The sequence below is a fragment of the Apis mellifera genome, linkage group LG3 (assembly GCF_003254395.2).
Source record: "Apis mellifera strain DH4 linkage group LG3, Amel_HAv3.1, whole genome shotgun sequence".
In the NCBI taxonomy this organism is placed as follows: domain Eukaryota; kingdom Metazoa; phylum Arthropoda; class Insecta; order Hymenoptera; family Apidae; genus Apis; species Apis mellifera.
The window spans coordinates 6875159-6900329 of record NC_037640.1 but is presented as its reverse complement, the minus strand read 5'-3'; the positions used below and the strand labels follow the sequence as shown (position 1 = coordinate 6900329).

General features: G+C 28.2%; 3 protein-coding genes and 1 non-coding gene across 9 annotated transcripts; 2 read left to right on the top strand and 2 right to left on the bottom strand.

Moving 5' to 3' along the window:
• Nucleotides 1-209: 209 nt before the first annotated feature.
• On the bottom strand, nt 210-1909 carry LOC552192. 2 transcript variants are annotated; one of them, XM_006560868.3, is made up of 2 exons: nt 1709-1909; nt 210-1239 (listed from the first exon to the last, which is right to left on the bottom strand). In XM_006560868.3, exons 1-2 carry the CDS (start codon nt 1789-1791, stop codon nt 693-695), a joined length of 630 nt encoding a protein of 209 aa, XP_006560931.1. In that variant the 5' UTR covers nt 1792-1909; the 3' UTR covers nt 210-692. The 2 variants fall into 2 exon arrangements, with proteins under 2 accessions (XP_006560931.1, XP_016766936.1); XM_016911447.2 differs by having other exon boundaries at nt 210-1232; nt 1567-1854.
• Nucleotides 1910-2095: 186 nt separating this feature from the next.
• Nucleotides 2096-4277, bottom strand: LOC100576677 (DNA repair protein RAD51 homolog 4). The gene is made up of 5 exons (XM_026439681.1): nt 4143-4277; nt 3376-3595; nt 3136-3248; nt 2850-3060; nt 2096-2761 (listed from the first exon to the last, which is right to left on the bottom strand). Exons 2-5 carry the CDS (start codon nt 3517-3519, stop codon nt 2270-2272), a joined length of 960 nt encoding a protein of 319 aa, XP_026295466.1. The 5' UTR covers nt 3520-3595; nt 4143-4277; the 3' UTR covers nt 2096-2269.
• Nucleotides 3934-25032, top strand: LOC413341 (helicase domino). 5 transcript variants are annotated; one of them, XM_016911256.2, is made up of 32 exons: nt 5277-5522; nt 6736-6932; nt 7008-7713; nt 8113-8241; nt 9014-9639; nt 9895-10105; nt 10530-10744; nt 10838-10975; nt 11046-11136; nt 11380-11567; nt 11638-11739; nt 11998-12313; nt 12407-12581; nt 12740-12926; nt 13203-13339; nt 13445-13631; nt 13723-14041; nt 14103-14183; nt 14467-14724; nt 14956-15275; nt 15356-15648; nt 15766-16138; nt 16279-16475; nt 16548-16662; nt 16763-17095; nt 17182-17403; nt 22087-22122; nt 22190-22358; nt 22473-22957; nt 23041-23325; nt 23406-24542; nt 24619-25032. In XM_016911256.2, exons 2-32 carry the CDS (start codon nt 6747-6749, stop codon nt 24940-24942), a joined length of 8541 nt encoding a protein of 2846 aa, XP_016766745.1. In that variant the 5' UTR covers nt 5277-5522; nt 6736-6746; the 3' UTR covers nt 24943-25032. The 5 variants fall into 5 exon arrangements, with proteins under 5 accessions (XP_016766742.1, XP_016766745.1, XP_016766741.1 ...); XM_016911253.2 differs by lacking the exons at nt 5277-5522; nt 22087-22122; nt 22190-22358; ... (2 more) ...; nt 23406-24542; nt 24619-25032 and adding an exon at nt 3934-4259 and having other exon boundaries at nt 17182-20715; XM_016911252.1 differs by lacking the exons at nt 22087-22122; nt 22190-22358; nt 22473-22957; ... (1 more) ...; nt 23406-24542; nt 24619-25032 and having other exon boundaries at nt 17182-21412.
• On the top strand, nt 9670-9799 carry LOC113218704. The gene has a single exon (XR_003304485.1). It is a non-coding gene; the product is annotated as a small nucleolar RNA snoR639/H1 (small nucleolar RNA).
• Nucleotides 25033-25171: the final 139 nt, after the last annotated feature.

Below are 25171 nucleotides of genomic sequence, written 5' to 3'. Positions count from 1 at the left end.
AAATTTTTATTAAAGCTGTAATGATATTTTATATAATATTTAAGTAGAATATTTATTTTTTGCTACTTATAAATTCTTCAGAATTCTGATGAAAGAAAAATTTTAAATAATTTCCTCTTTTTAATAAAAGAGAGATATATAAACATATAATTAAATTACATAACAAAATATAAGAAGACATGTTTTGTGTTTCATGGGCAAGTTAAGAATACCAAGTATAAATAGAAATATATTTATAAAACTATTTGCATGCAAGACATAATGAATTATGATTCACTTATACAGGTCCCTGGAAGTATTAATTATACAATTAAATTCTATTCTTTATATACATAACGAACACTTTTTTTTTTAGAAATATTGAATATTAAATAATTTTGAAATTTTCATGAATTTTGAAATAGGCATAATCTGCATGTATATTGTTCTCTGCAAAATTTTATTTGGAAGCATATATTTTCATTTCATTTTATTTATTTATTTTTTTAAATTTTTTTATTCATATATAAAGAAATGATTAATTTTTTAGTTTGCTCTTTTATAAAGCTTTTTAATGCTTTTTGATTATTACTTTTTATGCAGCTTATAATCAATTCCATTTGTATGAATTCATTTGAGTTTTAAAGTTGTTTCTATTTCAGAGCAGCTAATTATATGTTAACATTACTTATATATATATGATATAATTACATTTACCTACTAATAGCTTTAGCTTGTTGTGCTTTGTACATTTTTAAGACTTTCTTGCTTGGTATTAAAGATTGACTTAATCCTGGCCTCTTCTTACGCCTATTCATTTGATTATTTTCTTGATCTATTTCATCATCATCATTAATGGAAACTTGACCATTATAAGGAGTTTGACAAATAATTGTTTCTTGTGGTGTTCTAATTGTTTCTAATTCAGTTGCTGTACGATGTAAATCAGAATCATGTGCAAAAGTACAATTATGTCCAAACCGGCATCTACCTTTTCTATAATTCCAACAAATTTTTTTACCATTTATCATTTTTGTATCATCAAGAGTTGGAGTCATTTTTACATGTTTTTCAAGAATTGCACTTTTTGCTTTTTCTGCTTCAACAAATGGATTTGAGAAGACTGAAGTTTTCATTGTAGGTATGCCATTAAAATCTGGAGTTGGTAATGGAAGTTTTTCTTTGGAAGCTGTTTTACATATTTCGTTGTTTTCATTATTTTCTTCTTCTTCATCATCTTCTTCTTCCTCTTCCTTAAAACTAAGGGTTAGGCAATATCAGATTACAAAGAACAAATTCAATTTGATGTGTAAGTATCAACTGTGATTAAATATACTTATATATGTGTAAAAATCATATATGTAATTATATAAATCACATTAATAATGAAAAATGTATATGTAGAAATGAAAAAAAAATTATACATTTTATTTATTAAAATAAAATAATATTAGAATAAAAATAATGGCATAGATTAATATTGTAGAATATAAGATTTATGGAATAAATATATTTTTTTTAATTTTTATTTAATAAATATGGATGAAAATATATAAAGCTATTTGTTTTATAAAAAAAGAAACATACCTTTGTGCAAAATATAATGTTAAAGATGTAGTAATTATAATTCATTTTAAAAGTTTAAATTTCTGTGACTTTAAAGGAATTATCATTATAAAAAGAAGAAAACAAACAATAGAGAAACATGTTTGTGATGGTGAAAGCTTACGTGTTATCGGCATCATCCGAAATATCATCACTATTACTTTCTGAGCTTGAGGAAGTTCCATAATCTGCAACCAAGGAAGCCATCGTTCTTACCAATTAATTAACAATATACTCTAACAAACACTCTAATCTAATATAACCATTATAAACTGTTATGCTACTGTTCACATTATATAAAAATATGGCAACACTGCAATACTTACGTCACCGGAAGTTATTGACGACATTCTTATATTTTTGAAATTAGCGGTAAACATAAACTTTACTACGCAAGTCTAAAATTTTATCAGAATTTTGATATAATTTTATTATATCAATCAATAATAAAATTTCAATGATCGAATATGATTAAAATAGCATTAAAATTAATTAATTTTATTTATAGATATTATAAATAATTTATTATAGATACATTAATTAAATATCTTATAAAAATATAACAAAATTCATATAGTATACAATATATTTGAATGTTTATTTATATTATTATTATAGTTTATATATTAGTTGCAAAATTTTTAAAAACGAAAATAATAAAAAAATCCTTATCTATTTAATATTATTAACATGAAACACCAGAATCATTTACAATTAAAGTGCATGCAAGATCTGCTTCTAATTGAAAACTATTCCAAATCGAAATTTTTCTGTTTCCAAGTTCCTGTTTTTCTAATAATAATCTTGTATTAGGAACATGTGCCCAATATTTTCCTAAAGTAGGTTTAATTAGAATATTTTCATTTGAACTTGCACTTGTTCCTTCTTCATTAATATTATTCCATTGACTAATTAAATTAACACTAATAATTGATAAATTAAATTCTTTAGCAAGAAAATGACAAATATTTGCTAGATGATTTAAGATAATTGTTGTTTTATGATCTTTAGAAAATTTAAAAATTAGTGCTGGTAAAGAATCAATAATTATAATTCTTGTACGGCAGTCTTCATTTTCTTCTTTTAAATTAATTGATAACCAATGTAAAACTTTAAGTAATTGATGCATATTATATACACAACATACTTTGATACGTTCCATAATTTCATTTATAACCTAGAATTAAAATAAAAATATATTTTGCTTAGCAATTTCATTTTAACTTATTAAATTATTATTATAGAGTTATAAAATATATTCATACCTGCTTATTATAATTTTTCTTTAATAAAATTTGTTCTATTCTTGAACCAGAAAAATCTCTTTTTGTATCAATATATCTTACAAGATTATTGGATTTAAGTGCAATATTAATTGCAATTGAAAAACACAATTGTGTTTTTCCACTTGCAGATAAACCACATATTTCATATATTTGACCACAATATAAACCACCTTTTAATAAATTGTCTAAACTAATCAATTAAATTTAATATTAATTTAATATTAATTCTGAATTCTGAATGTTTGTATTTAACATATTTATATACCTTGATAAGTTTGTAGAAATAATATTTTTTTCTTCTATTTCAAATAATTGAAAAGCATTTTTAACTTGACCTCCATATTTTTTACAAATATTTCGTTTAATTTCAATTATGTCCTATAAATTATTAACCTATTTAACCTTGTAATCAACATTTTACAAAAATTATTATTTATATAATATATTTAATTTTAAAATCTTTATTTTTATTTCTTCTTAATAATAAACCTATATATATATATACCTTTAATGACAATCCTGTAAAAGATGCTAATTTTTCAGAATCTTCATCTATAAATTGTATAACAGTACAAATATGTTTATGTTGTAATTGTTCTATTACGATGTTTGATAATTTCGAATTTACAGCTGTACTTAGTTCAGTCATATTTATGATAATTGATATTCTAGTCACTTTTTATTTATTATATATCGTATTTTTTCAATTCCATTACTTTCTTTATCTATTATTTTTAAAATTAATTAATAATTAAAATTAATAAATTTCCGGAAAATTAAAACTAACTTAATCAATATCATAATATAATAATTAATCTTTTACAAATTTATGATTAATAGTTAGATAATTAATAATTATGAAAAAAAATAATCTAATTTTAAAATATTTGTATAAAAATTTACAATTATTCTACATTAATTTAATAAAATTTTTATCTTTTTCTATTTATTAGTAGTAGTAAGTTTCAAATTATTATCGCGTATACTACGTAGATCAATGTAAATATAACGGTGGTACTCAAAAGATGATGCGTTGAGTATCGAAATGACCTCAGCGTCATTCTTACGATTGTACGTATCACAAACAGGTACTTCGTTAAACATAGTAGAATCAAGTAGAATCAGAAAAAAAGATATGAACTCAAATGTATTTAAATTTCATTTTTTATTTAATTATGATTTATATACGATATATTCTATATATAATTATGATTTACTTTGTGAAAACTTATTGGAACTTTATCATTATATTTAAAAATGTGTCTAACATACGTTGTATTATGAGAAGTTGCGCATGTGTTCAATATATAGATAAATATTTCTTTGATTTTGGTTAGAAAATACACAAATTCACAAATATAAGAAGGTGAAATGAAGATCAACGAAAACGTAAGTAAAAATCTTCTTTTTTGAACTTATACTTGCTTATATTTGTAATATTAACGATTATAACAATTGTGAGTAGCACGTGGTACATTTAAGTATATGTAACGCGGCAACCATGTTACATCAATTATAAAATATCAAAATTTAGAATATATTCTAATATTCTCATAAATTTACCTTGTATTATAAAAAATATATAAAACATTAAATAAAAAATATTTTTTTTATTCAAAATAATAATTTATTGAAAGATAAGTTATTAAATAAAAAAAAATAAAATTTATTTTTTATATAAAAAATTATTTTAATTAATTAATTAGTTTTACAAATAATATAATTAAAAAAAATAATGAAAAAGATATAATATCTAATTTTATAAACACGTGGTGCATAATTAGTTAAATGAAAGAGATATATGAAAATATATTCATATATGTAGTTTCATGGTATCAGTTTATTTTCACTATAAATTGGATCGAAATATTTGGATAACGGCGATCCCAGGAATGTAAAGTGATGTAATACTGTATGTAATATATGTCTATATTTGTCGATTGTATATACCATTATATAAAATCATTATCGAAGAAAAATAATAATTTATTTTTATAAAATCTTTTAATTTCAATATTAAACTATATAAAAATATTTATTTTATGAATGCCTCATAAAAGATTAATTATTTTGCAAATAATTTCATTGAACTATTTTATTTATCTCAATAATGTTTTTTATACATTAAATTCTTATTATAAAGAAATAAACTGTAATACTTTTTTATTAATAATTTTCATATATTAGCAATAGATATAACAATAGATTTTGTAAAATGTATATCTACACTCAGAAATAATAGTTGCTGATTTGATTTGTTAGTCGGAAAACAAGTCCTTTTAATATTTTTACCAGTAACCAATCAGGAACGTTTAATACTGCCACGTTGCCAAGTATCCGGTTGCATTTGACCAATCACAGATTCAGCATTCAGTTGAAGCGGCATCTCTCCGTGGCTTGTGTAAACGTGAAGTAGCAAGCAGCTCACGATCTGGTCGCGGTCGAAATTTGTCGGGAACCGTCGCCATGTTTAGAAGTGTGTGCGTCCTTGAGCGAGTCGAGCGACGATGTTCTGTAAAATATTAGATATAGCTCATGCACTGTATATTACGTGAAGTACCTAATTACAATTTAATGCTCGTCGATCACGAGTGTAACAATTATTTTCGTGGATGGCTCACCTACATTGCAGAATTTTGTGATTACAGTATGGTAAGTCCGCCCTCCTATCAGACCAACGCCAACATGGCGGACGAAAAATTTCCTTTGTATCGCCGCGAGGCTCCACTGACGCAATTGTGAAAAATGTATTCTTTCGGAAAGCGAAACACTTCAAAAGATCGAAAAAGTTGTTTTTTATCATCAAAAAGTTTAACTAATAGACTGGTGTAACAATTATTGTTATTAGATTAAGATAAATTGACATTTTTTTAATAAGAAGACTTGAACGCCCTGAATGCTTGATATATTGGACGTTTGCATATTCGTTGCAATCTTTTGATATTCTAAATGACATTGTTCGTTTCACTATTCAGTTGATTGTAGATACATTTTTAATGTTCATGCTGTTATATTTTGAAGGATATTTTTTCTTTTGCGCAATACGCATGTTTTATAAATTCCAATGTGGTGTATCAGTTGTGAACGGAGAAATTTTGATTTCGGCGCTTTTTTCACAAATCAATTAACGTTCTCATTTTGATTCATTGAAATTATCTTACTTAGAATAAGGTTGAAATGTATATATTTGACCTAAAATTCGATAATAAATTATTCATATATTTTAAGTAATTGAAAAATAAACTTATTACCAATCTGTGAAGCTTTAATTTCTTATTTTTTATATATGTTTTTCTTTAATTATTAATTTTATATGTATATTTTTTTAATATGAAATAAACATATAATTGTCAAAAAAATGTGCAGTTTAATATAATATTGCATACAATTGACAAATTGAAATTATTTTTCAATTTTTTTAATTTTTAATTTGCTCCTTTTGTTTGTTTTCATTTGTTTTTTTTTTTTAGTCTAAAATAATTTTTTTTTATTAGTTTAATTTAAAGAAAAAAGTTTTTAAAAATTCTTTTGACAAATATAAGATATAAAAATTGAAATATTTATATAATTTTTATTACTTTATTATCAAAATTAAAAAAAATATATATTTAATCATCCTTTTTATTATGAAAAAGTATAAATATTTATTATTTTAGGTTTTTCAAAATTTAATTACAAATAGCTTAAATTTAAATTTGAACTGTGATAAATAGAAATTTTTATGGTATGTTTAAAATTATATTTAAATGATATATGCATTGTCAATATTGAAAAAATTCTAATATGTATTTATTTTATTTTTTTGTTAAAAATTATTTCATTAAAATAATTTTTAATAATATTTATCAGTAATTTGTTTTAATAGTGTAATGTGTAATGAGTGATAAGCAGACTGCACCTATTTTACCGCCCCTTAATGGGGGTGGAGGAAGCAATGGAAGCACAACTCAGCAAACAGTTAATCTGCAACAAGTTCTTGCTACTGCTCAAGGACTCAATGTTCTTACCACAGGTGCTGGACAACAATTTGTTATTACTTCACAGGTTCCTGGTCTTACACAGGTAAATATAATTCCTATAATAAATATTTAAATTTTTTGATGAATATAAATTAAATAATTATTTTTTTAATCACAGGTTATTCCAAGTAATGCATCAACAAATGCAAATATTCAACAAATCGGTGTTAATATTAGTAGAATTGTTAATATTAGTGGTACACCACCACGTGCAAGTAGTGTGGGAGTTGCAGGTGTCAGTAATTCACCTCTTACATCTCCTACCCGTCAAAGTTCACCTAAAGTTGTTTTAGCAACATCTCCAAAACTTGTTCGTACTTCTATTAGAAATATGTTTGTTGCACCAACTTCTCAAGCTTCATTGCAATCACCACCTGCAAGGAAGAAATTGAAGTTAGCAGATTCCACTGAAAAATCTACTATGATTGCTGATGATACAATGGGTTATAGAAGGAGAATTATGGAACATAAAATGAAAAAAATGCGTGCAATAAGAGAAAAATATGCTGAAAATGCATCAGAATTATTCTTTCTACATGCTGGAGGCAATATGATGGATTTTCAAACATGGAGAAAGAAACCTCCAACACCTCAATACTTGCATTTTTTACGGCAACATAGATTAGATCCAGATGATGATGATGAAGATTTAACAGCCCCACTGCCAGCAATATCAGAAATTCCATTAACACCAACTACAACTACTGTTTCTACAATAGTTCCTGTGAATCAATGTACAGAAGTAAAAATTTCTGGAATCAATGTTGCTCCAGTTGCAATATCTACAACATTGCCTGCTGCAGTAGCCCAACTTAATCAACAAGGTAATTATATTATTATTTTACATATATATAATAAATTTGATGATTTAAACAAAGAAAAAAATATTATTAATAATTTTATGAATTTCTAATAAAATTTTATATTTAGTCAATTATTTTTTTTAGAATGTTAGAAGGCACACCATTATATTTATTTTTTTAAAAACTGATAAATTAGAAAGTAAAAAATGATTTCTATTTGTGCATAATGTATTAAGTTTAAAAAATATATATTTTGATTAATATTATAATATATATTTAAATATATTTTGATTTGTTTTGTATAGAAATTATAATATTAATTTTTCCTTTTTGATAGATATTTATTTGAGAAAGTGGAAAAACAATTAAGAGTTTTAGTACATATTTTATAACAATCAAAATAATTACTTTGCATAATAGGACATGTACCAGGTAGGCCTCAAGGGGGCCGCCATGGCATGGTGTTTGCCTTCAGACCAGCAATTCAGTCTTCACCAGTCACCGCTCATCCTCCACCTACTTCTACTCTAGCACCCACGCTCATTATAGGTGATTACTGCAGGCTTATCATTTGATGTTTAGATCCATTAATCTTCCTTATATAGATTTCTATATAAGTTATCTTTGTTGCTTATCATATTTGCGTATAATTTCTATTTAATGCTTTTCATGTTTTCATTGAATTAATTTATTGAATTCAGAAAAAATGAAACTTAAATAAAAATAAACAATTAATATGAAAATTATTTTCACTTTATTAAAATTATTTTCCATTAGTTTATTATAGATTTAATTAAATAAGTTTGATATAATTATAATTAATAATGTTGTTTTTTATAATTAATAGTATAATAGTATTAATAAAATATATTACAATATTTCTTAAAATTAAAAAAAGCAAATTTTGATTTTTGTTTAAAAGAATATAATGAAAAATTTTATTTCATATAATCTTTTTTTTTTAATTCATTTTTTATTATATTCATATTTCATAATTCATACTCACAGCAATATCTATATTTGAGAAATTTTTATTATATTTATATTTATTTTAATAATTTAGGTATTATGATTCTATATTTTCTTTAATATTTTATAATATTATAGAGAAAGCATATGATTCCACAATAGACGGCTGATTCAAATTTATATATTTTGAAACAGTTCACTCTATGTGGGAAAATTAATTAATTCACAGCTTATGTAAGGTTGTTTAGCATTATGCTTCTCAACCTAAGGGCACTGTTGATACATATATATATTTCAAAAATTTTTTTAAATATATTTAATCATATATTAAGTCTTTTTATTATCATTACAGGTAATGCACCAATAGTTCCAAGTTCACCAAAATCTGTAACAACAACCGTTCCAAGTTCAGTGATAGATAAATCTACAATAACTACATCTATTACAACAACTATTACTACAATGACTACTTCTACTGTTACCTTTACTGGAGCTACTACTACAATTGCTGTTACTACTACCACAAAAACATCTTCTGCGCCTACTACACCTGTTCAGCCTGTTGTCAAGCTTGTTAAATTACCTGCCTCCAATGCGACATCATGTGATATCACAAATAACCAAGAACAAATAGTAGAAAAAGCTAAACAAGAAGCATATGTTATGCAAAGGATTGCGGAATTACAACGTGAAGGATTATGGTCAGAAAGAAGATTACCTAAGGTACAAGAACCACCTCGTACAAAAGCTCATTGGGATTATTTATTGGAAGAAATGGTTTGGTTAGCTGCCGATTTTGCTCAAGAACGAAAATGGAAAAAAGCTGCAGCAAAAAAATGTGCGCGTATGGTACAAAAATATTTTCAGGAGAAAGCAATTCAAGCACAAAAAGCTGAAAAATCACAAGAACTTAGGTTAAAAAAGATCGCTAGTTTTATCGCTAAAGAAATTAAAACTTTCTGGACAAATGTAGAAAAGGTAAATTTGTAATTTGTAATAATTTTATTTACCCCATACTATTAAGCCGACAATTTCAATGTATTTCAATTGAAAATGTGTGCTCGTTATGGGAACAGCAAAGTCTGCTCATTGTGTATGATTGTATTTATTTTTATAATCAAAGAATTGATGCAGGACATTTATTTTCATAGTAAATGTAAAACATCTAAAACATTATTTTTATAAAAATAAATATATTATATATATATTTATATATATATATATTTTTTAAAGTTGGTGGAATATAAGCAACAAACGAGGCTTGAAGAAAAAAGGAAGCAAGCACTAGACCAGCACTTAAATTTTATTGTTGGCCAAACAGAAAAATATTCAACATGGTTAACTGAAGGACTTAATAAAACTGATGGCCCTCAAAGTATACCAGCCTCTATGAATAGTTCACGCATTTCTTCTCCAATACCACCTGGCAAATCTCATTCTGATGGTGTGTTAAATATATTTTATCGATTTTATCGTTTAATAATATAATATGTATAATGTTAATATGTATGTTAATATTATTTATGAGATATTTTTGAATCAATTCTAAGATTCAAAACAAACACAATAATTGATGTACAAAAATGCTAGTTAAAGCTTAAAGCATAAAGTTATAAACAAAGTTAACTTTAGACAAAACGAGAAAAATAAAGTAAGATCATTGTTTTCATTATATCGTCTTTTTCCGTCTTGTTTCATGTAATATGAATTTAATATAAATTGTTTATAACTTAATAAATGTCTTAATATTTTTGTATAACTTATTATATATTTGTTTTGGCTCTAAAAATAGTTCTCGATAAGTTCCGCGAATATAATAATATCCTAATATAATAATTAATATTTTTATATAATATCTTTTAATATAGAGGATTTTCAACCAAACCAAAGTTCAGATGATGATGAAGAAACTATAGCAAAAGCTGAAGAAGAACTGAAATCTGTGACAAATCATAAAGAAGAAGTCGAATTATTAAAAAAAGAATCGGAATTACCTTTAGAAGATCTTTTAAAAGAATTACCACCTGATTACTTAGAGAATAGAAGTAAAAGTTTGTCACCTGCATCAAAGGAAGTGGAAGAAGTATGTATTATATTTATTATATGTATTATATTTTGGATTAAGAATATAAGTGATATTTTATTTTGATAAATAATTTTTTGTGTATTTTAAAAGGAGAATGAAAAGACAGCAGATGGAGATATGGATTTTGTTGCCGCATCAGATGAATCCTCAGATGAGGAAGAAACTATCATGGAACAAGAAAAACTGGAAGAAAATGCAGATTATAAACAAGAATTAGACGATCTCAAAGTATGTGTATACTTTTCTAGCTGTTATAGAGGAGTAATGAATTTTCTCTATAAAAGTATAATACTTTTAGGCTGAAAATGAAATGTCTATTGATGAACTTATGGCTAAATATGGTAACATATCAGATGTGCCAATGGATGTTGAACAAGAACCAATTCAAGGTAAATATATATAATATTATTTAAATTAATTTTAATTGTAAAATATTTATATTTTGATGATGACATTTTACCATTCCTGAATTGATAATTCAAGATATGGTTTTCATTCTTGATTTCTATTTTTGATGTAATGCATGAGGCATTTGTCTGAAAATTAAAATTTACAATTATTGAATCAGCATGAATATTTATTTTTAATGTATATATACATATAAGTATATATATATATATATATTTGTATAGAATCAGATAGAGAAAGCACAAAGCAAGAAGAGAATGAAGAAGAATCTACAAGTAACGAAAGTGAAAGTGAGGAAAGTGATAATGAAGTTGGAGAAGAGGAATCTCAAACACAAACTGATAATGAAACTGATATTGGACTTAAATCTCTGTTAGAAGATATATCTATGGAGAAATCATCAGATGATAAAGTAAAATAATATTCTTAGGTAATGACAATTTTTATATAAAAAAAAATAATATATTGGTTATTTTTTATAGACTGCAGAATTGGATCATTCAGATGCTCACAATGAAATGGATAACGTAGCAGCATTGGCAGAAAGTATTCAACCTAAAGGAAATACTTTGCTTACAACTAGTGTACGTCATTCTAATATTTTGATAATCTTTTTGTCGTGGAGCCAGTCTTTATTGTTGAGACAGCCTTCCATCCAAGGTTGTGTGACAATAATTTGCACATGACTATTTAGAAAGGCTAAAGTATAAGTGGCATCTTTTCTTGACAAGTAAATTAATTCGTCGATTTATTTTAGAGAATTGTCACGACAATTTTTATAAATTATATGAGTTAAAAAAAAATATTTATAATTCTCTAACAAAAAACTGATATAATTTTAGGTTGTTACAAAAATTCCATTTCTTTTAAAACATCCTCTTCGAGAATATCAGCACATAGGATTGGACTGGCTTGTTACAATGTATGATAGAAAATTAAATGGCATTTTGGCAGATGAAATGGGTTTGGGTAAAACCATACAAACAATTGCTTTACTTGCGCATTTAGCATGTGAAAAGGGTAATTGGGGTCCTCATCTTATAATAGTACCAACATCTGTAATGCTCAACTGGGAAATGGAATGTAAAAAGTGGTGTCCAGGATTTAAGATATTAACTTATTATGGAACACAAAAAGAAAGGAAACAAAAAAGAACGGGTAAAATTTATTACTAAATATAAATATAAATAAAGTAATTATAGTATTAAGAAATATAAATAAAATATTTATAATATTTTGTTTGTTTTTTAGGTTGGACAAAACCTAATGCATTTCATATTTGTATAACATCATATAAATTGGTTATACAAGATCATCAAAGCTTTAGAAGAAAAAAGTGGAAGTATCTTATATTAGATGAAGCTCAAAATATAAAAAATTTCAAATCACAAAGATGGCAATTATTATTAAATTTTCAAACACAACGGTAATTTACAACATTATATTTGAATAATGTACTTTAAAAATAATTATAATTCATATTTATAATATATTTATAATATATTTTAATTTATATATATAATATATTTTATATTACATTTTATAAATACTTATTACTTCATATGAAAATTCTCATTATTACAGACGTTTATTGCTTACTGGTACACCTCTCCAAAATAACTTGATGGAATTGTGGTCATTAATGCATTTTTTAATGCCAAATGTATTTCAATCACACAGAGAATTTAAAGAATGGTTTAGTAATCCTGTTACTGGAATGATAGAAGGGAACAGTGAATATAATGAAAATATCATTCGTCGTCTGCACAAGGTTTGTACGTAATTTGCTTTTATATTTATAATTATTTCATGTATATAATTCGCTACCGACACAGATATATGATTATATATTATGTATCTGTTTCATATAAATAGCGAAATATTAAAAAAAAAATTCTCTATTAAAACTCGCGTGTTATAATATACATTTATATGACATTCGAATCCTGTCTGGAGAAACATTTTTATTAGAATTTTTATTATATCATTTGTTTTTTTCAACTCTTTTATTGCATTTACATATTACTTATATTATTATTATTCATAGGTTTTACGACCTTTTTTATTGCGAAGATTAAAAACAGAAGTAGAAAAACAATTGCCTAAAAAATATGAACATGTTGTCATGTGTCGTTTATCAAAACGACAGCGATATCTATATGATGATTTTATGTCTAGAGCAAAGTAAGTTTTATATATTTTATTATTTTATATATAAATATATTATAAAAAATATATTATTATATTATTATTATATAGTATATAATAAATATAATTTTTGTTGTAAAGGACAAAAGAAACTTTGGCTAGTGGTAATTTGTTAAGCGTTATTAATGTATTAATGCAATTACGAAAAGTATGCAATCATCCAAATTTATTTGAAGTGAGACCTACTGTATCGCCATTTCAAATGGAAGCAATTGAATATGTCACTGCTTCTTTGATATGGAGTGCTCTGGATTATGATCCATTTAAGGTAATATATAATTTAATTTTTTTTTCATAATCTTAATTATATTTTTAGAAATTCAAAGAAAAGTATAATATATATTGATTTTATTTTATAGCATATCGATCTGTCTAGTGTTAATCTTTTATTATGTGATTTGGAATTAACTCTTACCGCGTTTGTGGCGCATAGAGTTAGACGTTTACAAACGCCACGAAAACTTATAGAAGAAATAGACACACAACCAGATCCATTTCCAAGATGTCCATCCGGAAAAATTAAAATTAATGTTAGATTATCTAATCAAGTTAAACCATCATCTGTTCCACGACAGACCCAAGCAAAATTAAAAAATTTAGCCGGAATTTTACCTACTCCAAAAGTTGGAACATCTCCTTTAATAAAGACTGCAAATAATCAAAGCACTCCAACGCAAGGTATAAATTTGATTTTATAAATATTTATCAATATTTAATAATACTTTTTTTATTTTCATAGGTGTCACATTAAAAGTAGCAGGTGGTCAACAATTGCAGGGATATTCTGTACAATTAGTTCAACATCAAGGTAGTGTAAAAGGTGAGTACTTTTTTTTCTTATTTTTTTAATGTGTATATGTATATTTAAAACCTAAAATCCTGTGCATCATCGATCAGTGGTTGCACTCAAACTTGTCACTGTGTAATCATTCTTGCAGTGGTGCTAGAGGAATTGATCATCTCGAGCCAGCTTGTTTATAGTTTTCCTATGTTATAAGCACTCTAGAACCGAGACCACATTAACAAACTTACATTTAATTATTATCTAACATTTGTGAATTACAATTTGTGTAAAATATTTGTTGTATTTGCTTCGAAAATAGCAATTCCTGTTGGAACATTAGCACATAACCCACAAAGTACAACAGTGACACCAACTACAGCAGCAACAAATGCACAGAGGATTACAGTAGGGAATGCAAATATTATAGATGGATTGCAACGACTAGCAACACAAACAGTTGCAGTTAAACAAGGTGATTCCGTCCAAAGAATAGCAATGCCTAATCTTGCACAGATGGTTCAAACATCTATTGGTAGACATATCATTCTGACTTCGAATCAACAAAACACTAACACAGGTTTGTCCTAAGTCTCATGTCCCTCTTTATGTTCAACATTGTGTGAATCATATACATTTTTTTTCATATCATTTGTATGCATTTAAGTGAAAGTTAAAATATAATGCATGATCATAAATATTTTCCTAAATTAATAGCTAAAATCTTTAATTCATAATTTATAAATTGATATATTTTTTATATTTTTTTTTGTTTTTTACAATAGTGATTAATATTCTGTTATACTTACAGTTTCATTTCCAGTAATGACTCCGTGTGTACAACGTTTAAAAGTCTTACCAAAATCTTTAATGGGCCTATCTACTACAGCAACTACTGTAAACAAAGTTATAGGAGGTGTAGTGACAACTACAAGTGGAACAAGTGGAAGACCCGTAATGAGAGTACCGCCACTCAATGTTACTGCTTCTTCTAATATTACTGCACAGTCTGCCGCTGGTAATGGACAATCTCAACAACAATCTATTCGTTCCGGTATTGTTACTAGACACGCACAAAAAGAATCAGAAAAGGCACAAATAAAAGAACGTCCAAAATCCGAATTTTATTTGGTAATTATATTAAAAATATAATTGTATTGTTTTATACATTTTTAGAGATTTAAATAATTTTAAATGTAATCTCCTTACAGCCACAATTAGAAGAAGAACGAAAACAAAGAAGACAAGCTAAGCTTCGTTTGGTTGCAAATATTAATGAAAGACGATGTGCTGCGTGTCCTTTATATGGAGAAGATTTGTTTATGGCATTAAGAATTGGTAAACCATCTACAGCATGTAGATGGCATAATGGTTGGGTTCACTGTGCAACTGCTAAAGATAGTACACGTACACGAAGGCAATTTTTTTCTCGCACAGAAGCACTTGCAGAAGCAATTAAAAGTACGGAACAAATTGTTGAAGAGCTTAAAGAAGTTTTTGAAAGGTATATTATATTAATAAACAAAATTTAATTTTCGATAGTAAATATATTAACATTAAATTATTTTTAATATAATATAATATATTTAATATAATATATTTTACTTTTGTTTTGTACTAGATTTGTTGTACATGTTCCTGCTGTATGTGCTCCTACACCACGTTTTCATGTTTCTCATCCTCCTCCGCATAAATTGTTTGGTCAACGACGTATACAAATGGAATTACAACGTCAACTTTCACCAAAATTGGCATTGTTCCATCCAGTAGCTAGTGCAATGATGACGCAATTCCCGGATCCTAGATTGATACAATACGATTGTGGAAAATTACAATCTTTACATCAACTTCTTAGAAAACTTAAATCTGAAAATCATAGAGTTTTAATTTTTACACAAATGACAAGAATGTTGGATGTATTAGAAGCTTTTCTTAATTTTCATGGTCATATATATTTACGTTTAGATGGTACTACTAAAGTAGATCAACGACAGGTAATAATTAACTCTATAAACATTATTATAATAATAAATTATTATAAAAATCATTATATATTGATTTGTAAAAATATTATAAAAACATTATTTCTTTTATTATTTTTTTTAACATAGTTTGTCTTATGAAAAAATTATAGGTTTTGATGGAAAGATTTAATGGAGATAAACGAATATTTTGTTTCATTTTGTCGACGAGATCTGGAGGTGTCGGTGTAAATCTTACAGGAGCAGATACTGTTATATTTTACGATAGTGATTGGAATCCTACAATGGATGCCCAAGCACAAGATAGATGTCATAGAATAGGTCAAACTCGGGATGTACATATCTACAGGTATGTACATATATAAAATAAAATATATATGATATTTTTATATTTATAAATATATTTAATGATATATTTTAGGTTAGTAAGTGAAAAAACTGTGGAAGAAAATATTCTGAAAAAGGCCAATCAAAAAAGACTACTTGGAGATTTAGCTATTGAAGGAGGGAATTTCACAACCGCTTACTTTAAAAGTGTAAGTATTTCATTTCAAAAATATCAATAAAGTATTTATTTAATATATGTTTAATATATGCTTATTTAATCATGTATAATATGATTGTAATTATTTTTAGTCTACAATTCAAGATCTTTTTAATATTGATCAATCGGAGAACGATGCAACAACCCGAATGGCCGAAGTATTGGAACAAAATAGAGATCGAGAAAGATTTTTGCAGAAGGATAATCAAAGTCAAACTTTAGAGGATAAAATAGCAATGGGTGCACTTGAAAGTGCTCTTGCTGCTGCTGAAGAAGATCTTGATGTTCAAGCTGCAAAGACTGCTAAAGCAGAGGCTGTTGCTGATTTAGCAGAATTTGATGAAAATATACCTTTAGATGATGCAGATAGGGATGATTTACAAGTTAGCAAGGCTGAACTTGAAGTACAAAACTTAGTATCTCAGGTAAAATAATGTTTATATTTATTTTTCTGATATTTTTTTTAATATCAAAATAAAATTATTAAAAATCATTTTTTTTTTATATGTAGTTGACACCCATAGAACGTTATGCGATGAAGTTTGTCGAGGAATCGGAAGGTGCATTTTCTGCGGCACAACTTGCGGCAGCAGAACGTGAACTTGAAGAACAAAAGAAAGAATGGGAATTAGATCGGTTACGAGCGCTGCGTGAGGAAGAAGAAAGACGAATGCGATTAGCTGATGATGACGAGAAGCCTTTGACGTTTGGACGTGAGGATGCGCAAAATCAGGTTAATAGTGCTAGTAATTCTAAGAAATTAGTCAATAAGAAACTCCCACCGAATAGGAGGAGGAATTCGCGTAAGAATATTAGTAAAAGTGCTCAAGAATCAGAAAGTGAAACTGAGACTACTACAGAATCAGAATCAGAATCACAAGAAGATGTCGTGGAAGATAGTCTTGACGAAGAGTCAAGTCATACGGAAAGTCAAAGTCAAGGCGATGAAGATGAGGAGGAGGAGACAAATGATCAGAATGATTCTGGAAAAGGCGGATATCCAAAACGTAAAAATCGGTCTAATAAATCGTTCAGTCAAAATCATTTTGATCTGAACAGTCCGCGAACGAGATCTAGGGGAAACGTAAAAATTAATTTATGGACATTAGACGTAAGTCCCATTTTACCAGGTATAAAACCAAAATGTCGAGGAAGAGCTAGTAATTTGCGTAAACAACGCGAACTTGAAATGAGAATGAAAGCAGAAGAAAATTTCGTCCTACCTTCATCTCCCGTTTCAAGTTGTAAAAAATTGAATAATGCAAATGTTTCAAATAAATTTGATGAAGAAAATATGAATCAAAAAGGAATAACATCTGATTTAAAATCTACTGACAGTGAACAAGATACAATTTTACCTGCTGAAGAATTATCTGAAAGCATTGAAAATTGTAAAGTGATAGCAAATCACTGTATTGTTGCAACTTCTTCACCAAAGTCAAAATATATTAAAACAATCACGATAGAAGAATCTAATTCTATTCCTTTAAATTCGGTAGAAGCAGAAACGTGTTCTCAATCAGGTAATTCATCTGGCACGTCAGAACAATGTAAAAATTCAGAAGAAAGTATAATTGATGACAAAGTTTGTGATGAAGATGTAACAGATATGTCATCGTCGATATATATTACACAATCTATGTACAAATTAACAGCGCAATCTAGTAATTCTGAAGGTGATGCAAGTTATAATGATGATTCTGAAAATTCTAATGTCGATTTGATTTCACAAAGTAGTAATTCTTGTTTGTCTACAATAGAATCAAATACAATAAAAAGAATTTCTGATTCAAAATGTTTGAAAAATTCAATAACTTTAGAAATAGATGAGGAAATTAATATATCAGAAAATTCATTGATTGCTCCCTTAAAGAATAAAATGATTACTCAAGATATAGATGAAAATACCGGTGAATTTACAGAGAAGTTAAATGATTCTATTTCTAAAAATGAGATAATTTCATCTAATATTAATGAAGTAGATATGCAAATAAAAGAGGAATTACTTACTTCTAATTCTATAAAACTAAAGACATTGGAAGATAAAATTGTATATAAATTCCAAGATACAAATGTTTCGGATGATGAATGTGGGTCAAAAAACGATGCAAGAACACAAACTCCTACTGAAAAAGAAAACGTGAACATAGAAGAAACGTTCAAAAATAAGGAGCAATTTGATGAAAGTACGTCAAATTCAAATATGACACATAACGATACTGAATCTATTTCTGTGATAGAATCAAGATCTAGTCAGGAATTTAGTAGCATCAAACAAGAATCTTTTACTAAATTAGATGAATGTATGTATGACGAAAATGATTCAAAAATTCAGTTGACTTCATCAATACAAAGTAGTGACAATACTTTTTCTTTTGACATTTTAAATTCGAATGAATCATGTGGATCTGAGTCTAATCTAGAAAACAAAGTAAAATTTCGTAAACCAGATATATCTTATGGAGTTATTACAAGAAGTGCAAAAATAAATATTAACGTAGATAATTCTGAAAATAAAAATTTAGAAACGCATACGTCTCTAATATTATCTGACGAATCCTGTGAATCGAAACAAAATCAAGGAAATGAAAATTCAAATTCAATTTCGAATACTCATCGTAAAGAAGTTAGTAAAATGACACAAATTCGAAGACCAGATACACCTCGACCCATAATAGAACAAGTTAGAATTACAAGATCGAGTGTAGTTCGTTCTTTAACACCTCCACCAAGTTCAAATCCCATGAAATCAGTACACAAAAAACGACCAGATACTCCTTTATCAGAATGTTTTAAATCTTCTCCAAGACCAGCAACAAGATCTACGTCAAATATAAATTCACCATTAAGAAATGAAGAACAGAATACAACATCATATGAAAGGCCTATGACGCGTAGTTCGAAATCCTTGGATAATGGATTTTTAAATCCACCTCCATTTCGAAGAAGTAGTTCAATACCACCAATGAAACCAATCTCTGAAAAATTGAATGAAATGAAAGATTGCAGTTCTGTTTCGACTAGATCTAAGAAAAACAATGAATTTAACAATATAAATATAAGTACAAGACGACGACCGGATACACCTGTTCCTACTTCTGAACAAACATCGAGAGTTACTCGATCTGGACTCAATTTCATGCTAAATTTAGGAAAATCGAGTCCTAATCATATGTCAAATAAAGGAAATAAACATATCCGGAAAACAGATTTATCTTCTGATTCAAAAGCACAAGAAGAAGAATCTTCTATTTCTTCAAAAACAGAAACATTAAATACAGATTCAAATGGAAATGCAGTCGTATCAGAAACTTTTACAAAACACGATGATCCATTATCTACTTTTAATGATATTAATGAAAAACCACAAAGAACAGCTAAAGTCGTTGCTATTCTTACTTTGGATACAAGAAGTAATTATAGTAATAAAGCTTCTAGTTCTGTTCATACAAAAACATCTAATTGCAATTCTACTGATACAAAAAATAATAAAAAAAACGTCGATTCTAATTCCAATTCCGGACCTGATTCATCAGAAAAAAATTGTGTTCTTAGAATTTCAGATGTTACTTCAAATTGTAAATTAGATGGATGGTGTAGTTCTGGATTGGATAATAGAGATAGAGATCGCGTTTCATCTAATGTATATTCCAATGTAGCAAGTACTTATACAAATTCCAGTAAATCAGGAAAAACATCGACGATGAACAAAAATACATCGTTGAATTCTAAACTTAAAACGGATAAAGTTTCATTGCCTGTACAATCAACAGTAATAGCATTGGTCGATTTAGATAACGATCCTAATTACGACTCATCAGATAGTTCAAAAAGGTTAAGAAGAAAAATTAAGCGAACACGATTATCATCATTTGCAAAACCATTGATAAGGGGAAAAACGAACGAATCGCAAATAATCGATACAGTAGGCGATGAAGAGCAAATACCGCCGTTTAAAAAAACAATTCGTTCTCAGCTTCCTACTCCTCCTCCTCCTTCACAAACAACTCAACTGGAAAAACTAAGTAGCGGTACTATATCTTGAGTCTCGCTAAAACTTTATCGCTGTAATATTTAGCAGCGTGTTTGTATAAATATTTCTCATAATTTAGACACGCATAAACATTATCTTGGACTACTACTTGGAATTGCGTGCGCATAAGAAATCCAAGTTTTATTTGTTTCTTAATTTTCACATGATTCTTGTATATAATCACAAAAGTAAAGATAAGTAAGATTTCTTTCGTTGTACTAAGTACATACGTGTAACATTTTTAGCATTGTAAATTGTACTTTCCTGTAAAGGTTTCAAATGTCTTTAAGTGACATTGTAATTTATACTTGGTGATAAAAAAAATGAAAGATGAAAGAAGTAAGATATCTGACTGTATCATATTAGAATATATAGATGAGAACAATTCATTACAGCTTAGTTCATTAGCATGCTACAAAAGTCGCTTTTCGCGATGATTTTGTAGCGATTGATCATATAAACAAAAGAAATAGACAGTCGATTCAGAAGTAAACAAAAACAGAAGTAATACTGTGAATGCGTCGTACTTTGCTCTTGTGTAACGCCTTGTATTACATACTTTGTGAGGTGACGACCTGATTACATGCTAGACTTAAGAAGTTCTTCGTTTAATGGTATGCCCCACTGTAATATTTAAGTTGCGTGCCTGTATTTTGTATGATCGAGTGAGTCCGAGGAAGGAAATAAACAAAATATTCCTTGCTACGAAGATCATGTGTTTTCTTATTTCTTGGTGCGTATCCAAGTCTGTTCGATCAAAGGTTCAGTTCCGTTTTGGTGTCAAATTTTGCTCAGTGTGCTTGGTTATATATACTGAGATCATTAAAAGTAATGATCTTCTCGCGATGTTTTGGTGTGGCAAGGCTATCATGACCGCACATTAAAAAAGTTTTTTTGCAAATTAGATAATAGCATGCAATAGAAAGCTCCAAATAATTATTTATAAAATGGCACCAAAACACTGCCTTTGCCATTCCAAACTTGGAGTCAGCCAAGGTATAAGCAGGCACATTAATGAGCGTCTTGTATAATATTTAATATTTAATGCGAAGTTAAAATAACAAAATTCTTGATGACAAAAATGAGCCTTTGAACGAGCAAAATGTATGTATATTTCCTATTCATTTCCTTCAAATTCCAAGATTATTCATTTATTTCGACATTGGTATTTTTTAACTTCATTTATGCTTAATAGAAGAAATATGAAGACATATATAAAAATGAAGAGGAAACGATTTTTTCTTCAAATTCTTTTGTATACTTGAAAAGTTGGTGCATCATACACGACGCTCATTCTTCGTAATTCCCTTAAATCTTCTTGAAGCAGATTTTTTATTTCTAATTTTTGAATAGCTCTCATAGTCGTACTTTAATATCTTGCAGATATGGTTATCGGACGACAATATGGAACAAATGCCGGTTAGTGTACATATTTTATTTACATTTTCGTTTTTTGAAAATATATAAAAATTATTTTAATTATTAGATGTGGTGTCCTCCTACACCTCCCACAACGGATAACGATGTTTACATCGACTATTCTTTGGGATTTCTTTATGAAAATACTCCTATGTCGGAAGCACAATTACCTCCGATATACATTAAAAAAGAACAAAAGAGAAGTAGAATAGAAGCCGGAATTAATGATCGCGATGGTAAGTACAATATATAAATATAATTACAATATAAATTCATTTTGTTTAATTCATTGTTTTTTAATATTTTTACTATTTTTATAATTATATGTTAACTTTTTTATATTTTATTAGGACGTCGAGCGGTTAAAATGAGGCATAAAGAAGAATCTGTTTACGCACCGAGATCTTTATTCGATCGGCCTTCACCAGCACTTATGAAAATTCGTCGTGATATGAAATTACATAAATATCGTATAGTGCGGCCACCAATTCCACTGCCGGGTATAAAGCCTTCGCATATATCGAAATCTTCCGTGGACCAAGAACATGTTTTAGATTGGATGATACACGAGGATTGGGCTTTACTTCAAGCAATTCAAATTTATCAAGGACTGCCATTAAATTTGATGATTTTATCTCCTGGTCACACTCCCAATTGGGATTTAGTTGCAGATATAGTAAACAATACTTCTCGAATATATAGATCTCCTAAACAATGTAGAAGCAGATACGAATCGGTAATAGTACCAAGAGAAGAAGGAAAATTACTTTACGATACCACGCCGAAAAAACAAAAGAAACAAAAAGGCGTTTACAAAATGCCTCAGGTTTCCGAGGTATATCAAGATATTTTTATTCTACATTTGACGAGAGATGCTTGTTGGAAAAAAATTATTATTTTTTAATCATCTTCTTTTAGCAACAAAGTAAAACAAACAGGCCAATGAAAACGTCTCAGTTATATAATCAGGATAAAAATCATTCGTTTACATTAATGTGCTGTCAAAGATTTGATACCATTAAATCTGTTTCGAATAAGAGAACACCTACTGTTAAACCGTTACTCGTTAATCCGTTAATGAAAAATCCTACCAACGCTGCAGTTTTAGCTGAATGTGGTATTCAATATGATAATCCGTTAGCTCCTATAGAAGTTGCAACACGACGCGCCGATAGGATTGCAAAGGAGAAACTTAAACATGCTGTTAGTATAATACTGTATAATATTTTAATTATTTAAGTTTTTAAGTTCTTGAAAATTTTATTAATTTGTTGTGTATGAAGGTTTTAACTGCGGAGCAACAACAACAAGTAGCCGCTCGTTTATTGCAACAGCAGCAACAGCAGCAGCAGCAGCAACAACAACAACAACAGGTTCAACAGCAACAGCAACAACAACAACAAATTAAACTGCAACAACAACAACAAGCTCAACAAAATATTTCAAACACTACAAGTCCTCAAGTACATCAATTAACGCAAGTTGCAACTACCGTTACAACAGGATTAACTACAATGAAGACTATTACTACAATTACTAATGTTACTACCGGTGGTACGACAGTTGCTACATCAACAGTTAAAACTCGACCAGGAGGAACATTAACTATGCAAGATGCTCGGACAGCACCAACTGTTGTTAGTGTTGGTAATCTTCAAGCTGCTCAAAGAATTGCAACCGCAAGTTTAGTATCTGCTGCCCAAAATTCTCCTGCAGGTACACAAAAAAGTATTGGTGTTACTGTGGCAACGCCTTCCGGTAGTAAGACGTTAACTGCTGCACAATTGCAATATTATCGACAACAACAAGTTCTATTGCGACAGCAGCAACTAAAAGTATTACAAGCACAAGCTGCTGCAAATAGTCAAAAAGTATCGGTAGCTGTTTCAGCTGCTGCTGCGCAACAAAGAGCTACATTAATGAAACAAAATATAACTAGTGGCACTGTTGCACAAACTACTGTTGGAAAACAAACTGTAGCACGTGCAGTATCAGAGACGGAAATGGCTGCACTAATAAAGCGACAAGCTTTGCAGCAACAAGCAAAAGCGGTAGCTCAAGTACAAGTACCTGCACAGACTGGACTTACTCCAGCTCAAATATTCGCACAGGCAGGTTTACAAGTACAACATGCTGGAACATCTACAAGTGGAACTCCAGTTGCTACCTTAGTAAAAACTGCAAATGTACGTACAGCAACACCTCAACAAATCCGTCAGCTCGCTCTTCATCCTCAGATTATCCATCAAAGAAAATTGCCGGCACAAAAAGTTGCACAATTAACGCAAGTTGCCGCGAAAACTGGTGTTCAGACTCAATTAATTGTGCAACAAAAGTCATTACCTGCGACGATGACTGTGCAACAAATTCAACAAGTCATGAAACATGTTCAACCATCTGCAATGCAACAATTTACACATGTATGTTACATGTTTTATATTTGATATCTTTTTTTTTAATCATTTTATTTTATTGTTTCTTTTTCTATAATTTTAGGTTTCTACGGGACAAACGGTCTCACAACCTGGTCAAGTAGTCTTAGCTAAATCTCCATTACAGACAAGAGTAATTCCAGTTGCATCCGCTGCTTTAAAACAAACGATTCAAGTTATGACTGCAAGTAGTGCTCAATTACGCCAAGCTACACCTGCTCAAGGTAAACCTGTTGTTACAACTGCAAGGGGTAGTCCCGGGCCTAGTCAAGTTAAATTGCAAACTCTTACACATCCTATTCATCCTCAACAAGTACAACAACAACAACAACAGCAACAACAACAACAGCAACAGTCACAAACTCAACCAGATGCTCAACCAAAGTAAGTATGTCTTCATCGGGTTTTCATATTTATTATATGTTACAAAGTTTTTTCTACTTTCAATTTATGTTTATTAAGCGAAATGAAATCAATATGGAATTCTCATTTGAAAAAACAAAAGAAATTACAACATTCCAAAAGATATTACAAATAAAAAGAGTAATGAAAATAAACTCTAATCAATTCGATGTAGCAACTATTTTCGGTTTAGACATAATATAACTATAATATTT

Coding starts and splice junctions, on each gene's coding strand:
- LOC552192 (XM_006560868.3), bottom strand. CDS start 1,791: ATGGCTTCCTTGGTTGCAGATTATGGAACTTCCTCAAGCTCAGAAAGT. Junction 1,240..1,708: donor TCGGATGATGCCGATAACAC/GTAAGCTTTCAC, acceptor CCTAACCCTTAG/TTTTAAGGAAGAGGAAGAAG.
- LOC413341 (XM_016911252.1), top strand. CDS start 6,747: ATGAGTGATAAGCAGACTGCACCTATTTTACCGCCCCTTAATGGGGGT. Junction 10,976..11,045: donor AAGAATTAGACGATCTCAAA/GTATGTGTATAC, acceptor TAATACTTTTAG/GCTGAAAATGAAATGTCTAT. Junction 11,137..11,379: donor TGAACAAGAACCAATTCAAG/GTAAATATATAT, acceptor ATATTTGTATAG/AATCAGATAGAGAAAGCACA.
- LOC100576677 (XM_026439681.1), bottom strand. CDS start 3,519: ATGACTGAACTAAGTACAGCTGTAAATTCGAAATTATCAAACATCGTA. Junction 3,249..3,375: donor TTACAGGATTGTCATTAAAG/GTATATATATAT, acceptor AATAATTTATAG/GACATAATTGAAATTAAACG. Junction 3,061..3,135: donor ATTTCTACAAACTTATCAAG/GTATATAAATAT, acceptor TTAATTGATTAG/TTTAGACAATTTATTAAAAG.